This window comes from Diadema antillarum, unplaced genomic scaffold, assembly GCF_040938485.1.
Source record: "Diadema antillarum isolate AM-2024a unplaced genomic scaffold, OU_Dant_1.0 seq00000946_RagTag, whole genome shotgun sequence".
NCBI classification, from domain to species: domain Eukaryota; kingdom Metazoa; phylum Echinodermata; class Echinoidea; order Diadematoida; family Diadematidae; genus Diadema; species Diadema antillarum.
In genome coordinates this window covers 850611-868151 of record NW_027271795.1, presented here as the reverse complement: position 1 = coordinate 868151, position 17541 = coordinate 850611, and the positions used below count along the sequence as shown (strand labels likewise).

At 38.6% G+C, this 17541-nt stretch overlaps 1 protein-coding gene and 1 long non-coding RNA gene across 3 annotated transcripts; one reads left to right on the top strand and one right to left on the bottom strand.

Annotated features, from left to right (window-relative positions):
* Window positions 1-323: 323 nt before the first annotated feature.
* LOC139741715 (uncharacterized) lies at window positions 324-4671 on the bottom strand. Of its 2 annotated transcripts, XR_011711636.1 has the most exons (5): window positions 4631-4671; window positions 2728-2871; window positions 2018-2124; window positions 1452-1597; window positions 324-506 (listed from the first exon to the last, which is right to left on the bottom strand). It is a non-coding gene; the product is annotated as an uncharacterized lncRNA (long non-coding RNA). The 2 variants fall into 2 exon arrangements; XR_011711635.1 differs by lacking the exon at window positions 4631-4671 and having other exon boundaries at window positions 2728-2961.
* A 9807-nt stretch (window positions 4672-14478) lies between these two features.
* On the top strand, window positions 14479-14970 carry LOC139741693 (alpha-2,8-sialyltransferase 8B-like). Its single transcript, XM_071652274.1, has one exon. The coding sequence runs from the start codon at window positions 14479-14481 to the stop codon at window positions 14968-14970; it is 492 nt and encodes a 163-aa protein (XP_071508375.1).
* Window positions 14971-17541: the final 2571 nt, after the last annotated feature.

Below are 17541 nucleotides of genomic sequence, written 5' to 3'. Positions count from 1 at the left end.
TACATCTCAGCCTTTTCAAAACCAATTTTTAACAAATAAATTTGGAATTCCTCTTGGTATTGTTTTCTCTTTAATATTTCATTACAGGGTTCTCATTATTTTACAAAATCTCCATCTCAGCCCCCATCTCAACCAAAAGTAGACCATCCCTCATCCCTTTAATGCTGCCATCAAAATTAGAAGTAGATCTATATCAAATCATATTGTAAATGCTCTTTGCCAAGCAGTGTTGTGCACATTTTGATATCAGGCCTTGTTTTACTTCATCACTAAGGAAAAAAAAAAGAAAACAAAAGATTAGAAAAGAAGCATTTAATCTGGATTAGTAGAAATTTCTAATATATACACATGTCTTTTATATATTCAACTTCTATAATAGTCCTGAAAGCACATTGTGATTATATTTGAGAAGTTTAGATGGATGCATTCCACATGTAAGTTCAGGTTCTGATGACATCCTTCATACGGAATCTGGATGCGGACCGGATAGCCTGGCAGGGTTGTTTCTGGAGAGAGACAGAGAGAGAGAGAGGGAGAGAGAGAGAAAGAATGGTGTATCTGTCTTTACTTGATGAAGAAAGTGACATGGGCATTTTAATCTTTGGTGAAGACACAGTGACATATACGCTAATAAAGACATACGGTTACTTGATTTCCTCTATAATGTAGTGTTTCCTTGAAACTGTAAAGTATATTATTTTATACAGTAGATCCTAATTGCAGCAATTTAACCGCGAGTACACGATGAAATATAAAATGTAGGAAACTTTCATGATCCAAATATCCAATTCTTTCCATTAAGCTTTTTATTCCATTCAGAAGAATTTCAAGGTAGTGCTTGCCTGATACTGCAACTTGATACATTCAACACTTTCGTGCATACAATGTCCCCGTGACCTTTCACATCAATACCCTCATAACTAATCAAAGTCAAATTGCTTAGAGGTTATGGTAACTTTGCCATCCGAAGGTAAATATAATGTCATGGTAGCAATGCTCTACAGTCAATAAAAATCAGGGTTTCCCTGTAATTTACAATCAGCAGCAAAATCACAACAATAACTAAAATGCTACTTGTACAAGGCTCAGCAGGTAATCATTTCGTTTGTATAAAACCAAAGATGAAGATGATCTGCTGAGTAAATGTTAAGTTATTGCAAGATGAGAATAGGACAGATGTGCGTGTGAATGGATGACTGCAACAACATAAAAACTCCTGCAACCATCTTTGACAGAGGCTAAAAAAAGATAATCAGCGTTAATTCATGTAAATCTTCGTTGTTGGAGTGATTGACTACATGCATATGCAGTACTGCATTCATTTAGCAAAACATGCGTTAATTTTCTGCCCAATGAACGATCGACAGTCAAAAATTTGGTCAAAATGTCAAAGGCTTGACAAAATATTCCAACATATTTGGGGTTTACATTTTACATGTATTATTGCTTACCTCCCATATTTCCTTTCGAAATAGAGTACAGGATGCACAGATTAGAAGTTGGTAGTCAGGACATCTGTCTCTTTCTTTTTTTCTCTCTCTCTTGTCCGTAGTTGGCTGTGGTTTGCAGGGTCCATTTTGTCCACTTTGTGCTAATTCTGGTCGAAAATACAATTAACAAAAACTTAAATAAGTTATCATTTTTATGAGTGAAACAGAATAATCATACTGCAACAAAAAAACAAACACATTCATCATGAATTAGAATTAATCATCACGATCTCATGAATCACTTAGTATAGAGATTTTGGATCTTCAGGTCACTGTCAACATTAATTTGTCTTACATGTAATACATTAATCATGTCATTGTTATCATCATCTTTGATGCTCTAAAGCCACATCTTACTGACAATGAATTATGTAGGATGGAAGTCATCTTGACACCTGTAATTCCTGTACACAAATATTTGATTGTATCATGCTCTCATTTGTATGTGGATTAGGATATGATTTCCTTGCATAAATCGGTTTGTATTCATGAGATGATATTCCTAATTTCAAATGGTTGACACTTACTTGTGAGCTGGAAAGGGCATTCACATCGCAGTCAAGACATCTTTCTATCTCCCCCTCACTCTAGTGGATGTGATCTCAAACTCAGCATGTCCATTTGTTGCTGACACCTTGATAAAAATAAAGAACAATACATCACAGCATATCACCCTTACGTCATACTTAACGCAACATAATAACAATGGAAAGTTAATTGATTTGTTACTACAGACGTATTTTCATCTGTGCACACATTGAACACTTGTGCCAATTGACATGGTTGAGAAATATTTCATTACATATAATATCTTACTTGATTACATTTATGTTTGATTTTTATATGATCTCATCTTCAGTAGATAGAATACCGTTCTTTCATATGATCCTCTACAATAGAACATGCAATGAATTTACAAGAAAACAAGAATACACATTTGATCAGAGATTTGCTCCCCTTCTTATATAAATGGAGATACACGTGTATAAGATTATTCTCCTCTCTTTGTTTGCAAAGTACTTGTACACTGCATTGTAATGCAACTGTCAAAGTGAAAACATGCTTGTTACAATTTATTCAAATGGAATAGGAATATTTGATACTCAATGTATTTAGATTTGGCATTATTTTCAACTGGGCACTGAAGTGATACATTTGATAATCAAACACTTAGTAAGTTAGTATTTAAAAGATATTTCAAATTAGACCGCTATTTAAGACATTTACCGTTTCTTACCTTCTGGTTGTTCTGCACTTTGTTGCAGGTAGAAAGAGCTCAGTCTTTACAATTAGATTTTGGCAAGTCAGGATAGGCCTATGTCTCTCTCTTTGGTGAAGTTTGAAGACAAGACTCAGTCTGTCCACTTGTTGGTACATCTAGCTGAAAACAGAAATCAACATGACTCAAATAATTTTTTTCATCTTTAAAGCAGAGCCTTATAAGCTAACAGTGAACAAAAAATAAAATCAATTTGAAATTTGATTGTTTTGAAAAGGCATCTTGACATTGACATAATTTTCTTTGTTCCCCATGCAAATCAATTATAACTAAAAATATATCTCTTTTATTAAGATGATATTTTTTTAAAAGCTTTTTAAAAAGTTAAAAAAGAAGAAGGAAGATATTTAGGTTTCAGTGGGTCGGTATAAATGATCCATTAAAAATGTAATATTTACTTCTTTTTTTTTCAAAGGAACCTTTATTCTTTGAGACATTAACATAAGAACTTGGTACTTATGAGTAAAGACATTTCTAAATAGTTCCTCTTTGACTAGATCTACTTGTAAACTGGAAGAGTACATGTAAATGATTCACAGTTTAGGAGAGGTTGGCAGTCAGGACTGAACACTTTCTCTCTCTCTCTCTTTCGGGCATATTCGAATGGCAAGATCACTTGGTTGTAGACTCGATTATATATAACACACCTAGGCCTAAATCCTAGACTCTTTTTCTGAACCCACAGGTCTACAAATACCAGAAAGAGTGGAATCAACCTTAGACCTCTGCTCTAGAGACTAATATTAGTCTAGCTAATTCACGTTAGAGCTAATGTTAGGATCTTCTAATGTTAGATCTAACATGAACTTTTTGATCAAAGTTAGCCTACATATATAATATAATTATTATGCATAGATTTTAGAACCTCTAGATGTCTAAACTTAGGTCTAGCTAGGCCTAGTAAGCTGGGTCTTTACAACAAAACTGCCTAGATATGAGTCGTAGGTTACTAGAAACCTCTAACGTTAGGTAGAATCAGTGGCCCAGATCTTGAATAAGGTTAGACCCAGATCCTAATTCCAGACGCCAGCTATTTATGCTTCAGACCCCGGCCCTAGATTTTATATTGCAGGTCTAGTATATTAGACTTTAAACGTTGGTAGATCTACATCTACACCTTCTGTATAGACTACAGCCCCTTGCCCTGGACCTGGCTCTAGCCCTACAAATATATCTAACCAGCGCAGTAACGTTAGTAGTAGTGGGCCTGTACTGTCCACGTTATACAACTGCTAATGTGCTAACGTTAGGTGTTAAGTTCATTGTGATTATACTATCATAGGGCCTAGCCCGATTAAATTGTTTTGGCATAATTAATAACAGGCGTAGCCGTACATTCTAACACTAACACTAACGTTAGACTTAGAGTAACACTACCCCTACTAGCTAGAATGTCTAACACTAACGTTAGTATTAACAGTTAGAGAGAGTGTAACCGTTAGATAGATTAGACCTGACAGTAGACGAGGATTCAGTCCAACTGCATGTGATGAGGCCATAGATTACAAACCTAGATCGAACGAACAAGACACCTAAATCTAGACGTATACCTAATGTTTGTTAGGCCTCTTTTCGCACCGCGTCAAGACGTGCTTTACGGAATAATCGGTGTTCTACTAACAAGCACCGCCGGCACGCTCGGGTGGCGGCCCGGGGGTTGGTAGGCATGCCCGCGCCCACGGGATCGGTGCGAAATACAGTAATTAAAGACATCGGCCTTACGTAGTACTAGCGCTTGAACCTTGATATTAGCCAAGTCTCAGATCAAAGTTGTATATCTAACTGTTAGATCAAAACAGATTTTTAAGTTTCGTTATGCAGTGCAATAAAGAACGATGTATTTAATTACTAAGTTACTTACATTCGAAGGAAATAGTCCCTTTTCCAGTCACCACGTTTCCAACTCAACGACCGAAACATGCAGCTCTCGCGCGAGAGATTTCACCTGTAGCTAGCTAGCTCGTAGGGGTAGACGTACGCACACGTATTAAGTATTCGCGCGCACACAAGCTGCGCGGGGCTATTGGAAAATGCTCGAAAATGCATTTTCTGAGTTCCTGCAAGTTCAGAGTTTTGATTAAAAGTAAAGATTTCTTCAAGAAAACTAGAAATAATATTGACACATTCAATTAAAGAAGCACTTGTAGTTTTATAAAACATTAAATTACTTTTGGAAGATCATCTAATTAGCTTGGAAAAGCAAACTTTGCAGAACGTTAATTAATCTGTGAATATTATTTCGAGAAAACAACACCCAAACATTTGAGAGCCCCATATATGGCTGTACAAAATGACTTTTTAAATTGCTAAGGAAACACATTTAAATTGCAATTTCATTAAAAGGGACAATTGAAACTCATGATCTTTCAAATATCAATTGAATGCAAGCAAAAAATAAAAATCGTGATTTTTGACATGCATCTGAATTTTGTGCTAAAAATGACATTTTTCGGCAAAAACGCGCGTGACATCCGGCCGTACGCTATTCCTTAGTATTTTTGCAAGACTTTCAGTATGAGAACGGAGCATTAACAAAAAATGCCGTCGAATCCTTATCTAGAGCCTTTTTTGAGGTTTGGCTGGTCTACTATCACTCGGTTCAATGAATTTCGGTTCAATGAATTCAGGCTCGTGAGAAATCACGTCTGAAATTCATGAACAACACATGTTGCTATTGTGCGTGCTCTTTTTTTCCTCTCCCCTTTTTCATATGAAAAGTGCTCTTTTTTATTCTTGCACGAGTAATCCCCTTTTGGAGAAATTTTAGTTCTGTTCTTTTTGGAATGTATACAGAACTAGAACTATCACTCATTGTGATTAATATACCCCCACCCACAACTGAGGAAATTAGCTCAACCAGGATTTTTTTTTTTTTTTTTTACTTTTTAATGAAAAAAAAAATACCATGGCAATGCACTGTCCAACAGTAAATAAATGTATTGCTCACTGTTACCGGTAGTCAAATGTCCCACATCCCAAGTCAAGTGCTCAAAAACTGAGTGAGCAAGATAAATTGATGATTTCTATGGTTTTTATTAAAAATTGTATAACCATAGCAACACAGTGTTGGATATTATGAAAAAAATTAAGTTTGCACAACTATTATAGCCGTCACATGTGCCAAATTTCAAGCCAAATGCTACAAGTAATAGGATGAGGGACTTAGTTGAATTCACATTAGTGTATCATTATCATTTAAAATACACTGTTACCATGGCAACACATTGTTCAACGATGACATACAAAGTTTGCATATCTCTGTACTACAATGGTTGCATGTGCCAAATTTCAAGCCAAATGCACAAAGACTGAGGGAGTTACCTGAATCCGCAATATTTTTATACGATTTTCATTCAAACTATGCTGTTACCATGGCAACACAATGATTAACCATGATGACAGATTAAGTTTGCACATCTACGTACCGTAGTGGTCAGGTGTGCCAAATTTCAAGCTAAATGCTCAAAGACTGAGGGAGTTGGCGGAATCCACATGCTTTTTGGTGAAAAAATGTTGTTACCATGGCAACGCATTGTTCAACAATAATGACAGATTAAGTTTGAACATCTATATGCTATAGTGGTCACATGTGCCAAATTTCAAGCCAAATGCTCAAAGACTGGGGGGGGGGGGAGTTAACTGAATCCACAATATTTTTGCATGATATTCATTCAAAATATACTGTTACCATGGCAACACATTGATCAACAATGACCAACGACTATGTATGCTCATCTACATACTATAGTGGTCAGATGTGCCAAATTTCAAACTAAATGCTCAAAGACTGAGGTAGTTACCTGAATCCACAATATTTTTGTATGCATTTTAGTGAAAAGCTGCTGTTACCATGGCAACCCATTGTTCACCACTGACGAAAGATTAAGTTTGCACATCTATATGCTATAGTGGTTGCATATTGGTATGCCAAATTTCAAGCCAAATGCTCAAAGACTGAGGGAGTTAACTGAATCCATAATATTTTCGCCTGATTTTCATTAAAAATATGCTGTTACCATGGCAACGCATTGATCACCACTGACGAAAGATTACCTTTGCACATCTACGTACCACAGTGGTCATGTGTGCCAAATTTCTAGCTGAATGCTCGAAGACTAAAGGAAGTTAGCAGAATCCACAATATTTTTGTGTTTGTTTTGGTAAACAAAATCTGTTACCATGGCAACGCATTGCTCACCACTCATGAAAGATTAAGTTTGCACATCTATATACTATAGTGGTCATGTGTGCCAAATTTCAAGTCAAATGCTCTAAGACTGAGGGAGTTAACTGAATCCACAATATTTTCGTATGATTTTCATTCAAACTATGCTGTTACCATGGCAACACATTGATCAACAATGACAAAAGAGTAAGTATGCACATCTACATACAACAGTGGTCACATGTGCCAATTTTTAAGCCAAATGCTTGAAAACTGAAGGAGTTAGGCTAATCAACACATTTTTGTATGATTGGTTAAAAAAACATACTGTTACCATGGCAACAGATTCATTACCACACACATCAAATGTGTTTTGCACAAATATACATTACATTGATCACATAACCCAAATTAAAACTGAATTGCTACAAAACTAAGAGAGTAGAGCAATCCACAACATTTTGCAAGATTTTTATGAAAATCTTCTGTTGCCATGGCAACGCATTATGAAATACTCATGAAAAAGGTCTCTCGCACATCTGCCTGTGATAGCGGTCACACATGCCAAATTTGAAGTTAATTGCTCAAAAAATGACAAAGTTGTTCGATCCACAAGTTTTTATGAAAATATGCCGTTGCCATGGCAACGCATTATGTGATACTAATGAAAAAGGTGTCTTGCACATCTACCTTTGATAGCAGTCACACACGCCAAATTTGGGGTCAATTGCTCACAAAATGAGAGAGGAGTTCGATCCACAACATTTTGTTAGATTTTTTAAAAATTTGCCGTTGCCACGGCAACTCATTATGCAATACTAACGAAAAAGGTGTCTTGCACATCTCCCTTTGATAGCAGTCACACATGCTAAATTTGGGGATAATTGCTCAAAAAATGAGAGAGTAGTTCGATCCACAAGTTTTTACGAAAATATGCCGTTGCCATGGCAACGCATTATGCAATACTAACGAAAAAGGTGTCTTGCACATCTACCTTTGATAGCGGTCACACATGCCAAATTTGGGGTCAATTGCTCAAAAATTGAGAGAAGAGTTCGACCCACAAGATTTTGCAACGGACCGACCGCCCGACCGCCCGACCGCCCGCCCGCCCGACCGACCGACCGACCGACCGGCCAACCGACCGGCCACCCGACCTCAGGGTGATTCCTATATACCCCCCTACACACTATGTGTGGGTGGGGGTATAATTACCGGGTATGGTGCCGTTCGTTCTACGGAGATTAATAACATTTAGGCTTATTGATTTGCTCACTTATGGTTTATGCATTCCGGTTTCTGCAAATGCTTTTGTTCAAGGTCTGTGGTCTGCCAACTCGTATACATGATTGATACCGTCTTGTGATGCATAGCATCTTGTTGTAACTACCTTCAATTGCAGCCAAGCGTTATGGGGGTCTCCTGTAATCATACACTTCTCTTACTCAAGAGATATATAGATTAATAGATGGTTTGATAAATAAATAGAGAGAAAGAGAGAGAGAGAGAGAGAGAGAGAGAGGACAACCAAGTTCCCACGTACAGAATGTTGACATTTTTTAGTCGCTCTGTTCATTATCAGCAGCAGAAGAAAGAATGAATATAAGAGGTGATGTGTCTGTACTTGTTATCCATTCCCCATCTATACAACACAAACTAACATGATGAACTTGGTACAATCAACTGACGATGGTAGGTACAAGACAAGGCTGGAGTTCCCTTCTGAGTTGCGCCTACAGGACCACAACTATACAATCATTATGAGGTTGGAACTGGTACTGTGTGATATGAATGAAAAGAGAGTCCTGCTCATGGACTGCAGAATACTTCACGGCGGTGAATTGGCTCAGTCAATGACAGCGCGTCTGCCTCCAGGTCCAAAGGACCCGGGTTCGATTCCCGAGTCTAACTAAGGAACGTCAATTGCGTTTAATCACACCGTCCCCTCTAACATGTGTAAGTAGAAGTAAGAGGCAAAACGCTCTGTCTCTCTAATAGGACATACAATGGAGGTCTCGTGTGCAAGAAAGTCAAAACTCATGTACGTAAAAGATTCCTCTTAATTCATTCAAAGCAAAGAGCAGGGTGCATAACCCGGGAAAGTGGTCCGCCTCAAATCTAATTAAATACTGAGTAATAGACCAAATTAGAAGACCAGCTATAGCGCAGCTGAATACGGGCTATTCAGCCATCTTCTCAAATAGAAATTAAACAAGCAAACCCTGAAAAAGAACGTCATAATACAACAAGAGACCCGCGGGTCTAGCGCTCACCTGAGTATCGCAAGTTCACCTTTCACGCAGTCACTCATGTAAATTATTCACAGCTCGACCAAAATTTGACTAGGCATTCTCAAGTAGAAGATGAAAATGTACAATAAGGGCCCAAATTTTTTAAGATTCCTTCATTTGGGAGGATTGGGGCCCCTGGGGCCCTCTGGGTGGGGCATGGTGCCCATTTGATAAATTGAGATCCTGACCCCCTAGGGATGCTACCTGCCAAGTTTGGTGAAAATGGGTCATGGGGTTCTCAAGAAGAAGATGAAAATGTATAATTTAGGCCCCAGTAGAACCCCTCCCCACCCCCCTCCCCTGGGTCCCAAGGGGACCACCCCTGATTCTGCCATGAACAAACTTGAAACTACAGTCATCAATGTACTAACTCATAGTATTAACTTAGCTCTATCACTTCTGGTTCTAGAGAAGAAGATTTTTACAGATTCCTTAATTTTGGGGGGTTTGGGCCCCCTAGGGGCCCCCTGGGTGGGGCACGGTGCCCATTCTAACAAATTGAGTTCCTAACCCCCTAGGGATGCTACCTGCCAAGTTTGGTGAAAATGGGTCATGGGGTTCTCAAGAAGAAGATGAAAATGTATAATTTAGGCCCCAGTAGAACCCCTCCCCACCCCCCTCCCCTGGGTCCCAAGGGGACCACCCCTGATTCTGCCATGAACAAACTTGAAACTACAGTCATCAATGTACTAACTCATAGTATTAACTTAGCTCTATCACTTCTGGTTCTAGAGAAGAAGATTTTTACAGATTCCTTAATTTTGGGGGGTTTGGGCCCCCTGGGGGCCCCCTGGGTGGGTCATGGTGCCCATTTTAACAAATTGATTTCCTAACCCCCTAGGGATGCTACCTGCCAAGTTTGATGAAAATCGGTCTTGGGGTTTTCAAGAAGAAGATGAAAATGTAAAAAGTTTACGCACGACGGACGACGGACGACGCACGACGGACGACGCACGACGCACGACGCACGACGGACGCCGGACGAAGGGCGATCGCAATAGCTCACTTGAGCCTTTGGCTCAGGTGAGCTAAAAATGTACGCGATGGTTCTGAAGAAGAGGTCTATACATTGTGGTGTCTAAAATGCCCAAATATCAAAGAGCGAAGAAGTTTACGATCGTAAACTCAATGAGGGAACAAAACAGAAAAATTATAGTAAAATAGAATGACTATAAAAACCTATTGACTATATTGGTACATTCATTTCTTGAAGTTTCTCGCAAATTGATAATTCACACTATAGTATATTATATCTATTTTGTCCCCTTTTGTCCCCATTCACAGAGGAGCCGGAACAAGCGTTTTGCAAACATCCGTTTGGTCGCTTCTATAATGTAAATGATTGACGAAAATAAAACAACACATTTCACGCTTGAATCATTTTGCAGACTATTCTGGAGTGGTCCCGCCTAAGACCGCAGGCAAGTTTAGACGACTGGAAGCAGACAATGGAAATTCGTCATCGATTTGCGTCAACGGCACGCTTAGGCACAGTGAAGTCCTCAATAGGCTCGTGGAGTCTGGCAAACAAGCAACGAAAGTCAACTCGACCACAGTCAAGTCGGCCATGCGAAAAGCGGACGGAAATCGGAGCGGGGCGAAACGCCCGAATTACGCTCTTTTGATGATGAGGTATACATCGTATTATGGTGCAGAATGAGACTTAAAGGGTCATTCCAGACGATTTTCATAATTTCACATCATGTAGTACATAAATCCACAACTCCATGTCTAGATTTGTGGAATTTATTGTGGTTCTTGAGCGGAAAAACAATACTTTGAAAAACCTTAAACAAATTACATTGAACAAGGATGATGACATAGGAGGTTCACATATTTCAGAAATGTAGCAGTGTAATTCCATTGCAATACCGCTTGCTTGTGAGTTCACCTGTGTATAATCTATGCATGCATTCTTCTTTTGTTCTGCTTCCTTGAGCCCCAACTCTTACATTCTTTTGGTGACTCTGCCATGTCATCATCCTTGCTCATTGCAATTTGTTCTAAATTTTGAAAAATTTCTTATTTTTCATTCCAATTATTACTAATTCTGAAACTCTGTCCTCACTATAACTAATTTATAGTTGAAAATAATCCGGTCTCCTTTAAATAGAGGAATAGAGGAACTAATCTGTAGATGTAAGTAGCGCGCCTCAAAGGGAAACTTCTTTCATTAATGCTCAAGTTGACTCTTTTCAACACGTTCAATGATAATAAAACTTCTGCGTTACCATTTGATTTTAGAATGGTTCTTAGACACCATGCACGAGGGCCTACGTATTGTTAGTCCTTCCTAGAATGGAACAATCATATCAGGACAATCCCCCCCCCCCCCGCCCCACAATAGGGGAGAGTACTCCAAGCTGAATATCGGTTAGTGCAAGGGTTAGAGGCCTAGAGTGTAAATGAGGGTTAGGTTTAGCCTTCCTTATGGATAGATTTTGGGTTTGGGTTAGGATTAAGTTCAGGATTAGGATTAGGGGAAGGGGAAGGGTCTGGGGTAATTTTCCAGGGGGTAATTGTCCTAGAACCTAAATTAAACGAAGTGATGACAGTATACAGTTATTAGAAATATCATTATTACTAAAATGCAGTGGCGTATCTAGGGAAAACGGCGCCCGGGGCAAGCGCGAAAATTGCGCCCCTAATTTCTGAAAAAGTGTTCCACCCCAACCCCATCCCAGTAGGGACTTTAAACACAGTCCACATGATGTACTTTTTCAAGCACTTAAAAGGGGTCTTTTTGAGGGTGATTTAAATGTAATGAATGTTGATAAATTTTGGCGAGCGAGCGCAGCGAGCGAGCCGAAAATTTTTGTATTTCAGCTAACAAAACATGGAATTCTTGTCACTTTTTGCTTATTAAATCTTACAATTCTAATCAAGATATAGTGACGACGATAACGATTTATACCAACAAACTGAGGACTTTAAAAAATACTCTAAATTAGTAAGCGCGAGTGAGCTGAAATTTGTATATTTCCGCGGCATCATCACGATTTGTTCTTAACTCTTTTTTTATACATTTTGGCGAGCGAGCGCAGCGAGCGAGCCGAAAAATTTGTATTTCAGCTAACAAAACATGGAATTCTTGTCAATTTTTGCTTATCAAATTTTACAATTCTAATAAAGATATAGTGACGGCCTTATAGATAACGATTAATACCAACAAACTGAGGACTTAGAAAAACTACTCTAAATTAGTACGCGCGAGTGAGCCGAAATGTGTATATTTCCGCGGCATCATCACGATTTGTTCTTATCTCTTTTTTAAATAAATTTTGGCGAGCGAGCGCAGCGAGCGAGCCGAAAATTTTTGTATTTCAGCTAACAAAACATGGAATTCTTGTCATTTTTTGCTTATTAAATCTTACTATTCTAATCAAGATATAGTGACGACGATAACGATTTATACCAACAAACTGAGGACTTTAAAAAATACTCTAAATTAGTACGCGCGAGTGAGCCGAAATGTGTATATTTCCGCGGCATCATCACGATTTGTTCTTATCTCTTTTTTAAATAAATTTTGTCGAGCGAGCGCAGCGAGCGAGCCGAAAATTTTTGTATTTCAGCTAACAAAACATGGAATTCTTGTCATTTTTTGCTTATTAAATCTTACTATTCTAATCAAGATATAGTGACGACGATAACGATTTATACCAACAAACTGAGGACTTTAAAAAATACTCTAAATTAGTACGCGCGAGTGAGTCGAAATTTGTATATTTCTGCGTCATCAAGTTTTGTTCTTATCTCTTTTTTGGGGATAAATTTTGGCGCGAGCGAGCGCAGCGAGCGAGCCGAAAAACTTTGTATTTCAGCTTACAAAACATGAAATTCTTGTCACTTTTTGCTTATTAAATCTTACAATTCTTACGAGATATAGTGACGACCCAAACTGAAGACTTTAAAAAATACTCTAAATTAGTACGAGCGAGTGAGCCGAAATTTGTATATATCCGCGTCATCATTACGTTTTGTTCTTATCTTGTTTGTTTTGGGTTGTTTGGGGGTTTTTCTGCGCCCCCAACCCCCCCCCCCGTATGTTCGAAACCGTTGGCGCCTTCTTTTGATCCAATTGGCGATCGCTTCAGAACGAAAGAAATGGCAGCCGCTGCTCCGTGAAACATTTGCCTGCTAAATATAAAGTGACATGTGTGAACACAATAGACATTGTCATTTTGTCCATGTCATCATCACGTTTTGTTCTTACCTTCTTTTTTATATAAATTTTGGCGAGCGAGCGCATCGAGCGAGCCGAAAATTTTTGTACTTCAGCTTACTTACAGAACATGGAATTCTTGTGTGAACACAATAAACATTGTCATTTTGTCGGCGGCATCATTTTTTTTTTTTTTTGTCTTGTTTGATTTGGTTTTCTGCCCCCCCCCCTTTTCCGGGCGAGTTTTTTTCTTCTTCTTCTTCTTCTTCTTCTTCTCTTTTTTTTTCTTTTCTTTTTTTTTCTTCTTCTTCGTTTTTTTTCCCTTTTTTTTCTTCTTCTTCTTCGTTTTTGTGCGCCCCCGGGGAGTGGCGCCCGGGGCACGTGCCCCCCTTGCCCCCCCCCCCCCTAGATACGCCACTGCTAAAATGGTAAATTTGGTAAAAACTTGCAAATTCGTAGCCCGAAGGCTAAAATACATTGCAATGACATATAAATACCTCCAAATTAAATTGAACACATTGGGCTAACATAACATCCATGTAAGAAATCACAATCAAATATGAATATATTGCACAAAAATACCAAATTTTCACTAATAGTACACAAGTATGAATATTACACATCCATCATCATACTTAACACAAAAAAAACCCTGCCAAATGATATTCTAAAGATATATTTTACAAAACATCAGAAAAAAAAATCACCATGAGCTTCCTCGTGGAGACTTTATGAGCTTTATGAGCAATATACTACAGCTGCATAATACTGTAATACAATGTTGATGATTCTAAATGATGGGTCCTTAAATGGAAGTGCAATGTAATGAGTGATTAACGTGATTTATACATTACCGCTGGTATCAAAAGCATTTTCACCCTGATAATGTCTCTATTTTCCTTATAAACAACACGTAATTCAGTCATTTACTGGGTCGGAGTAAACAAGTACACGTATCGGTCGTGTTTCAAAGCAAGTGTCTAACCACGTCTCAACTAGTTCTTTTCGGATTGTCTTACCACAGGCGCCACGTGTCAAAATACATCAAATTGCAAAAAGCCTTGCAAATTTACAAGTTGAAAACACCGATGAGATACTACACCTTCGACAGGAATGCGACTGCCAACGCGAGGCGGGGATGGACGGAAACGATGAAAGCTCAGCGCTCATGCGCAATCGTGGGGAACTCTGGGATATTGACGGACAGCAAATGCGGGGCGGCGATAGATGGTCACGACTACGTCATCAGAATAAACCTCGCTCCTATTGGCGGAAAGTTCGAGAGAGACGTCGGGACACGCGCGGACCTCGTGACGTTCAACCAGTATCAGCAGTACATTCTGTACGAAATCGCGCGCAACCCTAAAGTCCTCGGCATGGATAAATACAAATCCATTTTGTGGCGGTTTGAGATGTACAGGAAATCAGTCATATGGCTACTGAAAGGAGTGCGGGGGTCTAAGAGCAGGAACGACTTCCTTCGTCTTCTTGACTGGCTGAGAAGAAGGAAGAGAAATATTCGCTGGGCATATCCCACGGGCTCGCTGATGGTCTACACAAAGAGGTTCGTGGATTCTTGAGAAATTTTAAACGTGCGACGAGGAGGTAACTTGCTGAAAGTACCTTTTTCAGGACGAGAAAGCGACTCCTAAAACCGCGTCCGATATTCAATTTTCGATGAAAATTAAGATGAGGAAGCACATTTTAAATAATAAATTCAATCAAATAAGCTCTAAAGTCGCCTTGCCCAGGTGTTTTTATAACATTTAGACGAAGAGATCTTTTTGGTTCAATTTCACGTTATTGCTGCAACTTCTGTTTCACGTACAAACGAAAATACAACACGGATTTTGCTACAATAGGACATTCTAAGGAAAATTGACCATTTCAATAACAAATCCAATAAATTATACACACAAAAAAAATACAGATTATTCTGTATTGCTTCCATTACATGTTTTGTGTTGCAAGAGCCTTCACAATAAACATGCTTAATGAGTGACATGACATTAGTTTGCTCCTGCGACGATCGCTCCGGTCTCATATTCTCCAAGGACTTTAGGGTTAAGCTTAGGGTTGTGACAGGGTTTAAGGTTTAGTTTGATGTGAGAAACAAGATTAGCGTGAGGACTACGTTTGTGGGTAAGTTTGCCTAAACGTGCCCATGGGGCCCGTTTCATAAAACTTGTCATCAGTGACAAGTTGTCATAGATGTGACAAGCTACTGAAATCCTTGCATTTGATTGGCTGAGAGCAAATTTGTCATAAAAATGTGGCAGTTGTCACTGATAACAAGTCTTATGAAACGGGTGCCAGATATTTCATGGGAACAATACGCTGTCGTAGCAGCTTATGATGCCATGGAACTACTTAATGATGCTTGATGAAATGACAGCCCTTTCTTCTCGATAAAACGACTAAAAAATAGACAACAACAACACAAAAACGGTTTGAACCAGTCGTCTTCTGGTCTCTTCGCCATGTAACAGTCTTCATGAGTTATATCATTATAATAAATCATTTTCTCACCCCACGTTTAAACTCCTTCGACTTTCTTGATAATTTTTCCTAATTTTTTTCAAAATAAATTTCCTTTAAAATCTTGATAAATATGTGTGCATAGTACGCTATAACGATGCGACGGAAAGCGGTAAACCGTATGGGTCAATGCCTTCAGACATGGCCCTCTCAAGTGTATTCCCATCAGATTACGTATAATCAGTCAATTACGCTCTGCGTGGGGTTGTTGAGAGCTCGTAGAACACATCTCGGATGACAGGGTCAATCACGTCTATTGTCGAAACATGTCCTCGAACTTAGACCGTCAACCACTGTGTAATTCCCACCCACCCCCCCCCCCAAAAAAAAAAGCATCATCCAATTTCCATATTGCACTCTCATCACTTATTAGTACCATGTACAACTAATACAAGGTGTACCGCTTGATTATACCTCTATAAATACAATGTACTTAGTAAATCACGAAATATGATACATGTATTTCAGAATTAGACCATGACTGCATGTATTTTATTTCATATCCCAAATACAAGCAGACATGACTAAATGCAAACCCAACAATCTTTGGCCTTGTACATGTCGTACAATGTATGCTCAAATTCGGCTGAATTATCTCCTATGCCATCCCGTGCAAGATGAATTTCTATCTAGAGACAAAGATTAAAGACCAGACATCTTTGTGAGAACGAGAAATTGAGAAAAAAAAAAGAATAAAAGGAATATATCGAGTCACATAATTATTTGTAAACGGAAACGTCAGTCATGATACATGACTGTATTTGTGCCACAATCTTCCCATTTCTCTGTTTTCTGTGTTACATACCGTTACAAGATCCTTATTCCCCTCCCTCTCCCCTCTCCAATGTTTCCTCTTTCTTTTAAAGTAAAGGAGGCTGTGGTGAGGCATGGTTTAATGATCTGCAAACGAATTATTTGCTCTTGTTCCACTTTCATACATTTATGATGCAAATTGTAAATTACAAAATTAAGAATAACAACAGACAACCAAAATTTCACAGATTATTGGTTGTTGTTGTTGTTTTTTTTTTGCTTTGCTTTTGGCAGGTAGTTTCCATGGTAGAGAGAAGTATTTTTATCTTTACCCGCAAGTGTTCTTAGTTCGTTGAGAAAATTGGACTTGATGTGCAAGGGATGAAAGAGGTTTATCTGAGAAACTTTGAAAGAAAAACATACGAGTAACAAGTGAAGGCACGGCCTTCGAAATACGAAAATGTATTATCAGTACAAATCAGCTGTAATACACGTAATGATGCAATGGTTTTGGAAGTAACATAATAATATATAAAGTGCACTCCCGTTACGACGAAAACGTTTACAATAACAAAATTCCGGTTAAAACGAATTAAGAATACAGGCCCAAACATTGTCCGTTCTGTTTTTTTTTTCTTAGCGTTTATTTGTTCGGTTATAACAAAATTTCCATATAACGAAAGAAAACAGCCGGTCTCAAAAGACTTCGTTATAACGGGAGTCCGATGTATCCATACATCATTTGTTTCTAATCTTCCTCACACATTTCCCCTCTGTCTCTCTCTTATCCTTGTGTGCTGAAATCGTGTGTAATGCATCATGGATGAGTAGAGCGTGGAAGGTCAAGGGCGCCACCTCTG

Excerpts from the sequence above, each read along its gene's own strand:
- LOC139741693 (XM_071652274.1), top strand. The coding sequence starts at position 14,479 with ATGAGATACTACACCTTCGACAGGAATGCGACTGCCAACGCGAGGCGG.